At 35.0% G+C, this 18,192-nt stretch overlaps 1 protein-coding gene across 6 annotated transcripts in view; it reads right to left on the bottom strand.

Moving 5' to 3' along the window:
* Nucleotides 1-2,293: 2,293 nt before the first annotated feature.
* Nucleotides 2,294-18,192, bottom strand: part of SCAF11 (SR-related CTD associated factor 11) — a 73,221-nt gene continuing 57,322 nt past the window's right edge. For 2 of the 6 annotated variants that reach the window (XM_060166459.1, XM_060166458.1), the window contains 9 exons: nt 15,185-15,243; nt 14,823-14,932; nt 13,748-13,849; nt 11,867-11,976; nt 8,517-11,219; nt 7,081-7,427; nt 5,842-6,060; nt 5,361-5,480; nt 2,294-5,081 (listed from right to left, as the gene is read on the bottom strand). In XM_060166459.1, coding sequence (XP_060022442.1) covers nt 4,935-5,081; nt 5,361-5,480; nt 5,842-6,060; nt 7,081-7,427; nt 8,517-11,219; nt 11,867-11,976; nt 13,748-13,849; nt 14,823-14,932; nt 15,185-15,243 — 3,917 coding nt within the window. In that variant the 3' untranslated portion in view covers nt 2,294-4,934. The remainder of the gene's footprint in view (nt 5,082-5,360; nt 5,481-5,841; nt 6,061-7,080; nt 7,428-8,516; nt 11,220-11,866; nt 11,977-13,747; nt 13,850-14,822; nt 14,933-15,184; nt 15,244-18,192) is intronic. The other 4 variants (XM_060166460.1, XM_060166461.1, XM_060166462.1 and 1 more) reach the window with 4 other exon arrangements.

Genomic DNA, 18,192 nt, shown 5'->3' with positions numbered 1-18,192 from the left:
AATGCAACGAAAAATAAAAAATAATAAGCAGAAGGAAAAATAACCTCACTAATAAGCAAAAACTTATTTGGGGAAAGGTCAGTCCATAAAAATGCTCATCATTGAAAAAAAAAGGGAGCTGAAAGCTGCCACCATCTAATAAATACAGAAAACACTTTTAAGTGTTGCACACTTCACTCTCTTGCACATTTCTTACAGAAGCATGTTTTATGTGGTGCGTAATTATTCAGTGGGGAATTATTTTTTCTCCCCAAATTCATGGATTTCTTTTTCCCACTGAGACTAGATTGAAAGAAGGGAAGGGATGAAGAATGGTAGATTTGTCTACCAAAAATCTAAACAATGGCTTTGAGTTAATTGCTGGCCTCTGGATTTTTTTTACAAATTTTTTTACTGTGAAATATAACACCACATATAACAAAGTGCATAAAGAGTAGTTTATTATATAACAACTGACCAGGTCAAGAAGTAGACCTTGGTAGTCCCCCTCCTTCCCAGGCCTTTGTCCCGTCTCAGTCACAGCCTCCTCCCTCCCCCATATCAGTGACCACTATCCTGATTTTGAAAGCAGTCACTCCCTTTAAAGGTTTTTTGGTTTTATCACCCTTCCTCGCACCTTATTCCCCCAAGCAAAGTCAGTTCTGTGCTCCCACTATACTTTTTTATTTCAGCCATTACTCCCACATGTGGTATGTTGGTTTACATCTGTGAGCTCAACACCGCAAGTCAAGCAGACTTTGGCGTCTACCGATCCTAGGTCTGAATCCTGGCTCTATCACTAAGTAGCTGTGTAACTAGGTAACCCAGTTAAAGCTTTATGCATCTCAATTTTCTCATCAGTAGAACAAAGATATTACTAGAATTAGTTTTATAGGTAAGGTAAATATGTCTGACAGAATGCCTATCACATAGTACAAGCTTAATATGCTATTATTGTACCATTCTTTTAGAAAACTGTGGTATGATTAAACCCGGTAATATGGGAAGAATCCAAGAATTCCTGACACACAGTAGGTGTGCACTGTTTGATAAAATGAATGTTCATTAAGACCCTAAAAACAAGAGCAATCTTAAATGCTGTCACAATATCCAAGTTGGAACTAAGAGTAAACTATAAGCTCAGACACTGTGGACGGACTATACGTTAGGACACTTTCATACACATCTATCCAAATGAAAAATGTGTATATCCTGAAATTCAATGTAACCTTGTATACAAAAAGATTGGCAGAGGTAAGTCACACAGGGTGTTAAAACATTGTTTCTAGTAACCAAAACTTGTACATAACTTAAAATGTCCATCAACAGAGGAACACGATATAGCCCCTATAAAATAGAACATGGACATGACTATACCTTCAGGTTATTAAGGGAACTAGAAATGCACAAGTTTACAGGATATAATTCATGTGCTGGGGAAAAAGATCTGTGAAAACTATTTTCCGGGAGCCTTAAAAAGCATCTTATAAATGCATTGAAGCGTTTGGGAAAAATAACTTTCTGATGGTTCTCTTTCTAGAGACAAATCAGCTTAGGAAAACAATGGAGTTTTAAACTAAATATATTCAGTTTTAAACTCAATTTAAAAAATTACACTTCAAGTGTATGTATATAATTACATCTTAAATTTTAGGGGGAAATAAAAACTGATCAAGATATTCTACTTACAGGAATCAATTCCCAGAAAATAATCTGAAACGGGTACAATTTATGTATAAAGATGTTTACATCAGTCATTTAATTAGTACAATTTATATTTTGCTAATTTTATTATTTATATTAGTAAAAATAGCTTAATATCCAATAGTGGAGGACTGTTTTAAGTAATGGTATATCCGTGTAATAGAATACTATTATAGCTATTAAAAGTCATGCTGCAGAATTTTTATTAAAATGGAAACTTCTCAATACATTAAGTGAAAAAGATGTTACAACACAGTTACGTGCAGTTTGATCAGTGTTAACAGTTGTTACCTTTTAGTGGTAGGATTACAGGCTATTTTTCTCCTTTTGTTTTTAGGTTTCTTCCTTCTTTTACAGATTTTTTAATTTACTAAATAAGCTTTTCTAATTTCCTACAATGATATGTAGTTAGGAAAAAATGCTATTAAAATACATGCTTATAGCTAACTCCCCTTGCTTTACAACTTGGACATTTACGTTAACTGTGATGCTAAGCCTAACTACTTTGGTACAAATCCAAGAAATACTGCAACACATGTTTGGAAAGAGCTTATGTGGTGAAAGTCACCATTTCCCAGGAATCTTAATAATAAAATGTTAAAGACACTACTTTGTTTATCAAAAGAATTTATTAGAAAATATTACATACTACATATCTGTTTAATAAGAGTATTGTTTCAGTAGACAGCACTCCATCCTCATACTACAAACAACGTCTCACGGACCGTGGAGCAAGCACTGTGCTCATGAAGCTACATCTTTTGGATGGAACGTTCAAGCAGTACACACTGTGGCCATTTAAAGGAAAATAATGGAAAAAATATAATTACCAGAGGAGAAAAATCAAAAATTTTGGAATGTTAAAATAACTAATTTTAGTCTCAAAATTCTAGGCGTCACTATAGCCTAAAACATCAGTCAATGTGACTAGGAAGTTAAAGAGACCAAGGTTTCAAAAGTTAATACTGAATCTTCATAAATAACAAGAGGAATCTGTAACCCCACAAAATGTTTTTAAGTTTGTGCACATGCAAAATTAATGTAAATTTCTGATAAAAGCAAGAATAGGAAATGTTAAAAAGCAATGTATTTTTTTAACATAAAGCATGCACTTTCTAATACATTCTTAAATATTTCAAAGTTGATTCTAGTCCAGTAATATTCTTCATTAGCTATTTCAATTGCAGGCCAACCAGTACCCCAACCAGATACAGAGTAGTACACTGTTGTTATTCAAGAAAGGTGGAATTAATTCTTAGCACTGCTACCAAAGATGCGAGACTTTTAACTCTTGACCACACCACCTATTTTTCTTCAAAACTTTTAAACATGTTTGCACAAGCTAAACGGTATAAAGCAAATTTTAAACTGTCATCCAACTCCCAAATGTCACTGAAAGAAAATGTCGGAAAAATATGTTGTGTGATTAATCAATTTAGGCAATTTGCTACAAAATTTTCTAAATGTGAACCAGCTTTAACCCAAAATAGATTAAAAATTCACACAATTGTTTCTAGAGTTCAAAACTGAAACAAATGAGGTGTGCATTGATATTTAAAACACTGTCTTAATATTTTATTAGAAGAAATATACTTCCAAAACTCTTTCCCCATCATAACCTAAACACAAACTTTAATTAAAAATATATATAAATCAGTAGAATACCATATTACAAATGCCCAGAAATGCAGAATAAAGATCAGAAACTGCTTGGAAATATTTCTACCACTTTTGGGATTATACTCATAATCTAATAAAGATTATGAACTAGCACAATCATTACTGGGGCCAATATTTCAAAATTCGCCTATCAAAGCTAGCACCAGGAAAGTATTATACACATAAAATTGAGAAACAGATAATCTTTACTTCAGAAAAGCACAGTCCTAAAGAGTATTGCTTTCACTATTTAGCTAGAACAAGGGTCAGTCTGTCTCACTGAGGCACAGATCCATCTTTGTGCCGTTAAGATCTTATCTGAAGTGCCTTCCAATCATTTGGTATCTATTGAAAACTGTTACTGGAATGAAACAGTTTATCATGGAAATAATCCATTTTTTCTTCCAAGATGCCAAATAAAATAATAAGGCTAGAACATTTTAAACTTACCTTTAATAAAAATAGTACTAAAAAAAAAACCCAATCTCTAGTCCCTGAAAGCCTAACCAAGACTCCATTATTTAATTCCTCTCCTTTTTCCAAAACACCGGTTTTAATATCTAGAATTTTGCAACATGGTTAATGGCCACCAAATGGTCACCAAATTAACACTTTATTCACTGTAAAGCATTTGGAGATTTCTAAAATGCGAGAAGAATTTCATTAGTACTTAGTCAGATGAGCAACAATCTGAAAGCCACTGAAGCAAATGTCATGATTCTACCGTAGCCACAGGGAAGGGAGGGTCACTACTTAAAAGCAATTCTCCAATTGGCACAATCAATTTACCATCTCTGATAAGTAGAAGATGTTATGGAAGAACATAATTTTTACAAAGTCAACACTTTCTCCAAACAGGTCTTCTAAATTCAACAGAGCTTAGACTGCCGAAGTTGTAAATCTAGCAAATCAAATTGCTTCATCTCAACTGGGGGAAAAAAAGGCACAAAAGAAAACCAAGCAGCATAACCTTTATTTGGTGATACAACAGGTGAACAGTGTTCTAAAGTTTTGAACACTGAATTTTACTCGTGTGATAATTTGTTTTCTATCTAAGCAATTTACTCAGATGTGTGCTTTAAAAATACACAGTAGGAACCCTGCAATTGGTATGTTCTGTTATTAGAAATATTTTTCATGGTAATACATTATTTATCTTTGTATAATTAGAGAGAAAAATCATAAAGATCATACTTTATTTTTAGCCTGACAGAATAAATGTACTATATATATCTCTTCCAAAACCAGTGCACTCAGAAGTTCATTTATGCACTCCACTGTTCAAAGAGCTGTACATCTTCTTCCAGTATCCACAATATAACACAGTCCTTGTAAAAATGCACATTCCTTTAACCCCTTTACTTTCCCTTGAATTTGTTTTTTTTGGGGGGGGGTGGAAGGGAGGAAAAGATATAGAAGTTGCGGTGCAGAACTATATTTATTTAGAGCAAAACATTATATCCTACATTAAAAAAAATAATTTTATCAAAACCAAATTTCAATCACAGTTACGTATGATTTTCCATTAAAGGTACATGTTGAAATTGCACTTTGCAGGTATCTTGATAGTGTCCTTTATAGTGCTCCCCACTTCAGCCTATGTTTTTATCAGCAGACACAGGTTCTTCCAGAGTTTTCTTTTGGCTTCCCTTCCGTGAATATTTGTATTTGTCTACATAGGCTTTAACCAGATTTGCCACTTTAGTAGAATTTACTTCTCCACTCTTACTATGACAAACCTATAAAAAAAAGAAGGGGGAATATTTTTCTCATACTTAAACAGATTAAAGGAAAATAGCTTTATGAAAAACAAATATGCCAAAGAGATAACCAGACATTTTTTAATGTTTCATTATCTCCTGTTGGGTACATGTTTCGTTATCTCAAAAGGTAAAAAAACAGACAAGAATGGTAGAAGCTACCTCTTACTATTTTAATTAATTTAATTAAGCATTCCTTTATTAAAACAGGCATGTTCAAAACAATATGTACATAACTCCACTAAAGCTATAACTTACTTTATCTACCGCTTTCCGCACAATCTCTTTATATTCTTCCTTGGTGATATCTTTATTTTGATAAAATGGCTTAATGGCCAATTTTACCTCCTGTGCTGCTTTTTCTTGAATTTGCAATTTCTGATAAGAGGAAAATGTATAATTATTATTTGCCCAATCACGTACTTTCAAAAAAAATTCTTTAAAAATATAAAATTGAAACATTTACATTTACATTATTGCAAGGAACTATTCAAATATTAGTGTTATAAATACAAAATAGTTATTTACTAACACATACCAAACATTTCTAAAAATAAATATGAAATACTACCAGTAATTCAATTGGCACCAACATATTCAGACAGAACCCTTTAAATAATATTGGAATTTAAGACTATCAACAATAAATTCCCTTCACCACTTATACAATAGAAAGCTATTATTTTTTCATCTTTATCATATACAGAATCATGTAAGTTGCTCTCAACTTTGAACTTGCCTTGTCTGTCTTCGAGCTATCTGCGCTGGCTTCCACTGTAACACTTACTTTGCTTTCTGCCAATTTTACAGCAGCATTAGAAGCTCTGCTGTGACTTGATGACGAAGTATTACCAGAACTTGGTCCCTGAACTGTTCCCACATTTCCTGGGGCTGCTGTCGGAGCAGGCAAGACTGGTGTACTCATGTTATTACTTACATGAGAAGCACTAGGAATACCCTGTTTTAAAGAGTTATCATAGTTAATGAATTACTTGTACTCAATAGAAGTCTTTTAGTCACCTATTAGAAATAACATCAAAAAAAAAATCAAAGCAATCCAATACCTAAGTACTTAAGGGAAATGCATATTTCAGGTCATTTATATCTAAAGGACTCTGAAGAAAAATGAGTAACATTCTTCAACAGAGCCCCATTTAAATATTTCATGATGACTTTTAAAAAATATATATGTATTGTAATGTTCTGACAGCAACACTAAAACCAACAAGAAGCAGAGCAGCATTAATAACAGTATCTTTCCTACAAGGCTCTTGAGAGTAGATGCCCCCCCTTCAAAGATGGAGGAAAGTGAGACAGTGAAGTCAAATGACTTGCAGTAAGTTGACAGCAGAAAAAGATACAAGATCCCAAATTCCCACTCCCCTGCTCTTCCAACTCTTGCTGTCAGGATTCTAGAATTTCTGAGATGTAGACATGAAACTATAATCAACACAATGTTTATAGATTATTATTGAAATTTTTCTATATTTAAGAAGTGCCTCAGAGGCACTTTTTTCACATGGTAAATTCATGAAAATGAAACACAGAGGGTAATGGACGATGAACAGCTTTATCTGGTGTTTGAACAAAACAGTACAAGGTTTATCACAGTACCCAATCACAACAAGTTCCCACCCCCCTGAAAGTCCAATAAATCAGGGAAAGTGTCCACCACTTGATTCTAGTTTGGCGCATAATTTGGTCTTTTTAACCTGACCAAGAAACCTGTTTGGGTATCAGCAACAGCCTGTATGTAGCTCAGATTTGATACTATGCATTCAGTTCATTTTCTCATTTGGGAGTGGGAGGTTTGGGGAAGGACAGTGAAAAGGGGGTTATGAAGGTTTACCATAAACCTAACCGAATAAGTCACTGTGTATGGATATCCAGCCAGGAAGCCCTTTCTTGAACATCTGTCCCTAACAGCTAAATGTTTACAATGGCTATGTTGATTAAACTTGAGTTGCTGAAAACATACCTGCAATTGCTTTCCATCTGGCTGTGAAGCAATGTAGCTGACTTGCTGGGATGGAGGGGGAGGGGGTGGTGGTGGTGGTGGTCCCTGAGATACACTGGTGGGAGCAGCTACCTGCATGAGAGGTACTCCTGTGTGCAGATGCAAGGGCAGCTGAGGGTGAATGTTAAACGGATTGCGCTGGAGATTCATCAAAGGAGCATGAACACCCACTGGATATGGGAAGATATTCATAGGCTGGTGTTGTGCATTCATTTGTTGCTGCATTACATTCATTTGTGGTTGCATCATATTTATAGGTAGCTGAGAACCATCACCTTGTTGGTTTGTTTGGTCTTTTAGGTTAGAATCTATCAAAAGAAAAAAGGCTTATGAAAAAAATTCATGTTACAAACTTCTTTAGCCAGAGAAACAAAGAACCACTGGTTACAATAAAATAGCAATTAACAGAACGCCTAAACCAATACCCAATTATTCAGTTTAATCCTGTCATTCCTAAATAACGTGGGCTGATTTTCTAACTGAAAGGAAACATTCAACTAAAATTATTTTAAAGCATAACTTCACACAATAACATCGGTCAACACTCACAAAGAATCAGTAGCTCAAGAAACTTTAGTTAAAGAAATAATCACATAAAATTTAAGATTACTAAATTAGAAGGTTAATCACTTTTTAAAAATCTGCAACAGTTTTTCTTGCAATGTTCCCAAGAAAAGTCAAGGAAAGATAAATCTTTCTTTAGCAGAGTGACTTATTTATAGGGAAACGATAAAAAAATTTCAAGTGCAGGGCTTCCCTGGTGGCACAGTGGTTGAGAATCTGCCTGCCAATGCAGGGAACACGGGTTCGAGGCCTGGTCTGGGAAGATACCACATGCCGTGGAGCAATTAGGCCCGTGAGCCACAACTACTGAGCCTGCGCATCTGGAGCCTGTGCTCCACAACAAGAGAGGCCACGACAGTGAGAGGCCCGCGCACCACGATGAAGGGTGGCCCCTGCTCGCTGCAACTAGAGAAAGCCCTCGCACAGAAACGAAGACCCAACACAGCCATAAATAAATAAATAAATAAATAAATAAATAAATAAATAAATAAATAGAATTCAAATAAAACGTTAAAAAAAAATTTCAAGTGCACACATCTGATATAAATGAAACAGAATTTAAATCCTGCATAGGACTATCTCAAATTCTTCTACTGTAGCAAATTATACTTAAAATATTTATGTCTTTGGCAAGGTTTGGGGCAGGCATGGGGTGGAAAAAGAAAATAAATATTGAAGTGTATATCTATTATACAATACAAAGTGACTTGTAAATAACTGGGATTCGCTTTAACATAAAACTATAAATAGGGATTATTTCAACTCATATAAATAAGGTATTAAATTTATAATCTCTTTCTTCAAATAAAAGTGTTGGTAAATAAACACGTTACCCTGTTCAGTTGTTTCCTCCTCTTGCCTCATCCATGCAGACTGTGGACCTGCAGAATTCCTCCCTCGTCGTGAATAGTAGTTTTGTACATCTGCTGGCAGAGTCTTTCTCACAGCCCAGCTAGATGCAGATGTCCACCCCGACCTATCTGCCGGTGTATCAAATGAGAACTCTTGCTCACTTTTCCGTTTATAGGGCTGCTGTTCCACAAACTTGAAAGTCTCATTCCCTGAACTATTTGAATTCCCTGAGAGGGGTTTTCGGTTTTGCCACCTGTTTTCATTTTGATCTGTGTAGGCAAAACCACCTCTGTAAGCGCCTCTGCCACGGTTACCTCTACCACGGTTCGACATCCAACCTGAACCAAAGTTTTTATTCCAAGAATTCCCTGCATTTTCATTTCTATTTTCTTCCCAATGAGAATCTTTTAACTTTTCTGGATTTCTGGTCCTCGGATCAGGCCCAGAATTTATTTTTTCTGTTACCCAACTGGGACAGTCATTTCTATGTTTGTCAGCAGAATCTGAATCATCAGCATCTGGACTGATGTCATTTTTTTCTTTTCTTGTATTTTCATTCTGTTTCTCTGAGTCATTCTTTCTGTATCGATCATTTCCTCGTGGACATCTCCAACCATCGTTTGCCCATCTTTCCTTCCATCGAGGAGAATAACTGACTCTGTCATTTCTACCAAATGATGAACTCTTACTTTTTGTTCTAGATCTTGATGGTGACCTAGAACGAGATCTGGACCGAGACCACCTTCTGGTTCTCCTTTCTCTATCTCGATCTCTCTTTGGCCCATCTCTATCACTTTCTCTTTCTCTGCTCCGGGACCTGGATTTTTCTCTTGGGGAGGAATCTTTCAGTCTTGACTGAGATCTTCTGTTCTCTCTAGAAGTGTCTCTTTTTGGGGAGAGTGATTCAGATCTTTTGCCTTCCCTAGTGCTATCTCTTTTTGGAGATCGAGACTGAGATTTCCTCCTTTCTCGTGGGTCCTTTTTTGGGGACTGAGAACGAGATTTTCTCCGTCCTCTTGCAGATTCTTTCTTGGGAGATGGTGATCGAGACTTCCTGCTTTCTTTTCCAGTTTCTCTTTTGGGAGATGGAGACTGAGACCGCTTCTTTTCTCGTGCAGTGTCTTTGTTGGGAGACCAAGTTGTAGATGGAGAATGAAATCTAGATCTTCGAGTACGAGGCTTTTTGGCTTTATCTATCGTATCTATTGGGATTTCAGATGGCTGAGACACAGTTTCAACCTTTTCATTTGAAGGACCAGAAGATGACATATTCTTTTGGGAACTGTGCTCCACAGAATTTTCATTCAATTGTTTAGCATCAGCACTTACAGACGGTTCGAGTTCAGATTCATTCTGGTCACTGCAAAATGAATCACATTCCATAGGTATCATTTCATTATTGTCCTCACTAAAATGCTTCTGAATCAGTGCAACATGTGTTTTAGGCAATTCTGTAGATCTGGGATGTTCAACCAGAGATTCAGTCTTTTCTTCGAAAGATTTGTCCAATTTGGTGTTAAGATTTTTTTTTAATAAATTGTTTTCAGAGTCTTGAATACTATTGAAATTTTCATTCCCTGAAGTATCACATGTTGCAATTATTTCTATATCTTCATTTTCAACATGCCCAAGCAAATGAACCTCTGAGCTCTCAATAGATTTTTTGTCCACTGTTTGTATAATTCCACCCTCAGAAGATTCTAATTTGGGGCTGTCAATAAGATGTTCTGTTTTTACTGTAGAATCTTTATGATCAATAATTTTTACTATAGGACTCCCCATAAAGTTGTCTTCATTAACCGCTGACTCTGCATTCTCAGGGATCTCACCTAGGCTTGATATAGGTTGGTGTACTTCGATTTCAGATCCTGAACATGTAAGAAAATCATTTGGAAGATGATCTGTACATCCATCAGCTTTTACTTCTGATTCTGAAGGTAAAGCTACTTGGTCTTGATTTTCCAATGGGTCACCTCCTTTTTCAGAAGTATTCTTAGAAATCTCACTTTCCAGACATAACATATTAGCCTCTATACCTGTATTCTCAACTTTCTGAATTTCCTCCTCCTCTCCAACTAGCACAGGAGGATCTTGGGTACCAGATTCAGAATATACAGATTCTACTCTTTCCTCTGTATCATGGGTCTCACCATGTTCCTCACTTTCTTCTACTGGCTCACCGCAACTTCTCAAGCCATTAGCAGACTCATTTTCTACATTTATCTGCACAGTGTTACTACTTTCTACATCTGATTGATGTTCTTTCTCTAACACAGGTGGTATGTCAGATTCTACTATTTCTTCATCTACTGAATCACTGGAAGATGATTTTTCAGGGGGAGGTACAGAGCTCCGAAGTTTCTTCTTCAGTAAAGGTAGTTTTCTTCCTCTTCTTACAGACTTCCGTTTTGGAGCCTGCCTTGTTTGCTTTTCTGACTCACCTGAAGAGGAAACACTTACAGATGGATTATTACTATCTGGGGCATCACACCCAGAATTATTTGATACTGGGGACCTCTGAGACTGACTGACTGGTTCAGCTCTCGTGTTACGTGTAGATCTCCTTGTAGGAGTTGTTGCTGCTGGTTTTCGTCTTGATCCTCTGGTGTTTGAGGTACCAGAAGTTTGCTTCTTCTCTTCTCCTTCTTGAGTATGTGCTAATGCATATCCTTTGCAAGAAGTACCTAATAATACATGTTTTTTAAAAAGTAAAAAGTGTATGTTTCAAAAAATGATAATAGTTTGGCTTAAGCTTATTTTAGCATAAAATAGACATCTATAACAGAGTGAAACAAAATATACTTGTGAATCAAATTATAAATAAATGCATAGCTACCGACACCTGAGTAATACCAATTTTTTAGTGCTACTAAAATGAGTTATCCCAAGATTTGAATCCATGTGGGCAATTTTATAGGGAAAACAACAAAAGAAAATATGTTTCGTCTGATAACTGCCATTTGCTTAATGAATCACTAGGCAAAAGCAAGAGACAACAGCTATCCACAAATAGTAAAGACTCAAACTATTTGTTCATAATTAATAGGAGATATTACTTTAAAGATCTATGGTTTGAACATTGAAGCCCTAAATAGAAAGGAGACTTCTAATCAGTTCCTCAAAGTCATGAAGCTGTAATTTCTTAAAAGGAATTTTGTAGTTGGGACAATTTTAAAGTCAAGTCACTGTACAAATATTTATAGAAATATCTAGGACTTACTAGCTATACCTTATTTTACACTTTTTCTAAGTCATCAACACTCATTCTTTTTATGAGACTGAAAGAGGCTAATAACTTTTTTTAAACTAGAAAGAATTTCAAAAACTTTACCAAAATTTTCTAAAGATATGGTACTTGTTGGAAAAATAGTTCTTGGCAACACAGAGGAGGAGATGAGAGGAAGCACTTCTGTTTCAATATTCCAGGGTATAAAACTAATTCTGAAAATTCAAAAAAAAAAGACATTTTTGTTTAAATGGTTTAAAAATTAAACCAGCAATTTAAAGGTACTAATTTTCCAAATCAGGTTAGTGACATTAAAATACAGGGTGCTTAAATTATTTTTTGCCAAATAGCTAAAAATGTAAGCTCAAGGTTACTCATTGTTCAAAGATGGTTACCAACTGGCTGCAAAAAACAAAAACAAAACAGAAAACCTTTTAAAAGCATGTTTTTTGATAAATTAATAGCAAAGGGAGATCAAAGGCAACTTAATACATAACGGTTGTTTCTTGTTTAAAGAAGTTAATGCAAGACTTTGTCAAAAATTTTTTAGCCTTTTCTTCCCACCACTCTAAAAAATAATAAATTTGGATAATAAAATGCAGATAAATAAAATACACAAATGAAATGCACAGATTTTAAGTTCACAGTATGATGACTTTTGACCAATGTATACACCTGTATAACCTCCACTCCAAACAAGAAATAGAACATTTCCGCCATCCCAGAAAGCTCCTTCATGCCCCTTGCTCCAGCCCCCCTCCACTTCCAGGCAACCAAAGAGATAATTTAGTCGAGTTAATCAAATCAGGCTTTAAAGAGATTATCAAGGTCAAAGGGGAATCAGTCCATACATTTAAAAAAAGTAACAAAAACTGAAAGTAAAACTACATCACTTGAATTTTGAATGTGATAAACATTATGGATGTTTATCACATTTTTTATTAGACTTCTTTATGTTTTTACAGCATATATCAAGGCCAAAAACATCAAAATAAATACATTTTTAAAAAGGAAAAAAACCACCTGATGTCTATTGCTATGTTATATTCTAAAATCCCTCAATCTGAGGATGACGGCTCTTCAAGGTTCCCAGGGTCTCTATGGACCTGCTAAGACACCAAAGTTTCTTCACTCACAACCAATCCACCCTCAGCTTCTTCCTACTCTGATTCATATTTTGTTCAGTCAGGTCTCATAACAAAAGACTATCTCACCCAGTCGAAGGTGAGATTCTGGAGTAGGAGGAAAGAAGCTTGAAGAACAATGTGCAACTTGCACATGTACAAAGAAAACAGCTCTAAGGTTTCATATTATACATATCTGGACTTGCTAATTTTACTTATGTTCCACTGTTATTCCTAGAGGGTGAAGGCCCTTCGCAGAACTGTGTTACAGTGATATCTAAAAGTTACAGTATGTTACAGGAATGAATATAAAACTCTGGCAAGGAACTTGGTCTTTACATAGGAACCTGATTTAAGTATACATCGTGTACCTACCAATGTGTTAATAGCTTCAGAAAAAACTAAGAAAGAAAGGGCTAGATTATAGAAAGTCATGAATATCAGGGCAAAGTAGGGACTTGATCAAGTAGTGATTTAGAATAACACTGTGGAGATGGGAAGTGTCATGATAAAATCAGTGCTTCAGCTAATAGCACACAGGGAAGACTGGAATGGAGGAAAAGATAGAAGAAGGATGGAAGATCTGAATGCTATTACTAATAATGAATCTTATCATTTGGGTGCTCTCCCTGTTAAAGTAATCAAATATCTACATTTATTAAACAAATAAATAAAATATTCTTTACTTTTCAAGGGGTTCTTTAAATAGGGGCTTTTCATTAGGCAACTGAAACACCAAAGTTGAATTAAACAAAACTTTCTTAGAAACATACCCATTGAATAAGATACCTCTGTGCCTTATTAATGATATCTTATGCACATGTAACCATGCAGACACTTTAGTAAACAATTTTTTTTTTACCTTCCAATTCCAGGTAATGTATCAGGAAACCATGACAATTCCAGTTCCTGTCTCTTCTGCCTAATCAACGCACTGATTTCATTGACTTCTATAAATTCTGTACTAAAAGATAAATTTTAGACCCTCATCAGAATTCCAAATATTTAAGTTCAGAATAACAACTGAGTTATACCATAAATAGCAGAAGTTTTTATACCTAGCATTATAAATCACATTTTTTAAAAAAAGAACATTTTTCTATTTAAAAACTTTCAAAATGAACTCATTCCTAAATTTTTTATATTATAAATCTAAATTGTACTAATCTGATTCATAAAAATAACACTTGAATTTCTATCTTGACAGAATTTTTAAAAAGTCAATTCAGACGAATAGCCTTATTATTGAGAGAAAAAAGCAACACTACTTCTATCCCATGAACCAAAGTTGCAGCAAGCAGTTCCAGCCAGAATTCTAGGTGCAATAGTTGCCACCTGAAGCTAAGTGTAAGACGAAAGAAGAAAGTAAAGGAAGGCATGGTTATTTTTGTAACCAAAAATGGGTACAGTTCGGTTTTTCAAAAGGCTACTCGAATGTAATTGTTTTCTTTGGGTAACTTGCCAACCTCTAAAATTAAATCACAATCTTAATCTGTCTCGTTCATTCAACCAACTCCATGGGATTTTAAAACTCCAACTTAATCTTCAAATTCCACAAATATCTACTCACGATCTATAATGCCAGTTACTAAAGGATTCAAAGATGACTGAGTCTACTCTGAAAGTGTTCTGCTTTATTAGGTACTTCCCTCATCATTTAACAACTAGCCTACTTCTCTGTCACATAAAAACCTTGTGTAGAACAACTAAATTTATTATTAAGGAAAAGGAAGACCACTAGCATAGGCAGTCACTGCATAACAGAGGGTCACAAAGTAACAGGTTTCCCTTTGTTTATTTGCCAAAAGAAACAAAAACATAAAACAAGGTGCTTTCATAATGTTTGTTGAGCCAAGTTTAAATTTCTACCAAAAGTTAACTTTAATAACTAAAATATCAAATATAAAAAGCATAAATTAAAAGCAGAAAATACTAACCAGTAAGCTGTACTGGTAAAAGCAGATTCCCCAGTGTGACTACTAGAAGAGAAGATATTGGAGAAAAAATTTCTGAAGCACTGATTTGTACACGGATTTGATCTTTGAGGCTAGAAAAGTAAAGAGAGGTTGGTGTTACAGCAAACAAAATCTTTCCATAATAGGTAGGTAATATTGGGTTAGCCAAAAAGTTCATTTAGGTTTTTCTGTTAAATCGTACTGAAAAACCCGAACGAACTTTTTGGCCCACCCAATAGTTATATTTAAATATTTTGATATACATGAGGCACTAGAGTTATGTACCAAAACAATAATAAACTGTTATTAATCTAAGAAAAATATTTTTCTTTATTTCAACAAACCTTATTTGTCTTTATTATTGCATTTTCTTTTCCTCCCATTTCACTGTGTTTAGAGTTTCCTGTACAAAGACACAAAAAGATCTTGCCTTAATTTTTATTTTAAAAGGTTTTAAACGAGTATTGATACTGGCATATTGACAAGAGAAGGTTAAAATGTGTAGACAAGTTGTATTTAAAATAACAGTACTTGCATTTATAAAATTTTTTTTAATGCTAATTTTATCTTGTTAAGCCACAGACAAAAGGAAAATATAAGAGGGCGCAATACAGAGAACTAGTGAAGCATGTAAAATTGCTATGCTCGGAGCATTAAGTATTAAAATTCTAGTCAATATTTCCTGGCACCATGTGCAAACTTAAACCGTCCTATAATGAAAAGCATATAAAAGAAGTCAAATTATTTAATATCAATAATGCACTTAATATATCCTTTCAAGTTATGACCTTAACAACAGGTACTGTTAACTCACCTCAAGTAGAAGCTGACCAGGGGAACTGGGGCCATCAGCCCTTGTCAACCATAAATTACCATTTGGCCACAGTCACCAATTTCAATTAAGTACCCTCCCCCTTCCTCCTCAAACTTTATAGAATTAGGAAAAGTAGAAGTGTTGATTAAAACAGCTTTCTGCTATGGCAACGTTTTTGGTTGTATTGCTTACGACTTATTTTTTGGTTTTACCTGTCCCATCTGAAAATTTATTTCTATGGATACATACTTCCAGGTTAAGGAAGATAAAGGAGGAATAGTTTCTGCTAACCACAAAAATTGTGTTAACATCTTTATAGATTACTGCTCTTGGTTTTCTTTATCATCAAACCTATGTTATTAGTCATCTCTACCTATCAATACACTTGTCTGCAATAAACTGCTGCTGGTACTGCCACTGCTCTCTCCTCAGAACTCTGGGAAAAGTTTACAGTACAATCAACAACTGGTCTTTCAATCTCCAGCCAAACTTGTCTCACAAAGGCCCTACTAACTTTGTTCAAAGTAAATCAACCTGACTGACTGGGAGGCCTGTTTCCTGCCACTGCAAGATTGTAAGTATTTTGGGTTTCTTCTGTCAGTCCAGTTGGTAACAGTCTACTCTCTACTTAATAACATACTAATTTCCTTTTAAGTTACTACATAACAGCTGTATGGTTTCATGCCATTATCCATCCTTCACACATGTCCCACCCAGAACTGCTGTAACAAATGAAATTTCATGCTGGGGAGAGGGGTGCTGGATGAGTTCCAGGAACTTATTTTCCTACCCTTTGATGTATATTTAAAAGATGATACTGACTTTTTCAAGTGGTTAAAGAAGCCAGGAATAAAAATGTGTGATAGGTACCCAGCCACATTCTTAGAAATAACAATTTCCTTCAACTAGACTGAGAATTGCTGTGTTGTAGCTACACAGTATTTTTTACGCCCAAAGGGTGCTAAGTTGTTCTCATTCAGGTTTCATTCACTCAATACTGAATAAGTACGTACTGCTGACACAGCATTCCTTCACTTGGAAGCCTATGTCAAGAAGCCACCACAGATGAAATGCTCTCTGTGGGAAGAACTGTTAGTTTTCTGGCCAATGCTAAGTATGAAAATCTCGTCCAAAAGCTATTTCACATATTTCTGGGTAATTCTCAGGTGATTATGAGCAGCTCCAATGGTGGATTTATCTAAACTGTGGTTTCCTAGAGACCATTTCACAAGTTCATTCTACTAATCTATCCTTTGGACAGCAGTGATACATCTTTTCATTTAATTTTTATCAAAGTAATGCATGTACATACTTCAAGAAGTCAAACAGCATTTCTAGACTTATTAAAAAAAAAATACAGCAATCCCCACTCCTGATTTCAGCTCCACCAAAGCACTCATCAAATCCTTTAGCTGTCTCCTCTCATATTTCACCTCTTTATTTCTAAATAACATGCTTACTCTACCTTGATTTTTTTGGTTTCAGATATTTTCCAATTTTTTTTTTCTATAGAAGATAAAGACTTCTGCTCCTCCACCCTAATGTTCTTTTGATATATCAACATTGGACATAAGCAATATTACATAATTATAACTATACAGACATTCTCGGCTGAACCATGTACTGAATTACGATTACTTTTCTTGCACAACTTCTTGCTTCTCCTAGGGATAATGACTGCTTTGTTTTCTTTTTTCTTTAATTATATTATCTATCATTAACTTAGCTAACTCTACAACAAAAGTATAAATCTCCTCTTAATACACTCAAATACATCAATTCATCCATCAAGTTTGCTCCCCACTCTCTTGGAAATACTCTTCTTTTGTCTTGCTCCAATCTGAACTGACAACTCTCTAAACGCTGCTGTTCAACCGTCATTCTGAGACTATCCTCCATCATTGTCACGATCCCCTTTCTTCCTGGGTCAAAACTCATTTTATTATTTTTCTCCTTTCTCTGTTTCTTTTAGGAACTCATTTTCTGAATCTCACATTGTTCCTTTGTTTACTTTCTCATTAAGTGACACATACATATCCTCCAGTATAATTATAAGAGAGGATGTGTGAGAATGAATTTTTGAGCTCTTATGTATTTGAGAATGTCTTTATTTTGCCTTAACACTTGACTGATGGTTTGGTAGTGTACAGAATTTTCTAGGTTAGTAATTGTTTTCCCCAGAATTTTCAAGGCAGTGCTCCACTGCTCCATCTGTTGTTGCTGACAACATTCTTTTACACATGGTCTATTTTCTCTCTCTAGAAGCTCTTCAAATATTGTTATATGCAGAGTTCTAGGATTTTATAAAGCACTTAGTATAGTTCTTTCCTCATTTACTAGGTATTAGATTAATTATCTGGATACTCATACTCTACTATTCTGGGAAATTTTCTTTTGTTGTATTTTTCTTGATAAATTTCTCCCTTTTATTTTTTCTTTCTGGAATTTTAGTACTCAGTACTGGAACCTCATGAACTAATACCCTATCACCTCTTTGACTTCTGTCCCACTTTCTGAGGTTTCTAAGCTCATCTTCCA

The sequence above is a fragment of the Lagenorhynchus albirostris genome, chromosome 11 (assembly GCF_949774975.1).
Source record: "Lagenorhynchus albirostris chromosome 11, mLagAlb1.1, whole genome shotgun sequence".
In the NCBI taxonomy this organism is placed as follows: Eukaryota; Metazoa; Chordata; class Mammalia; order Artiodactyla; family Delphinidae; genus Lagenorhynchus; species Lagenorhynchus albirostris.
The sequence above is the reverse complement of the archived record's forward strand: the minus strand, read 5'-3'. Positions and strand labels throughout refer to the sequence as shown.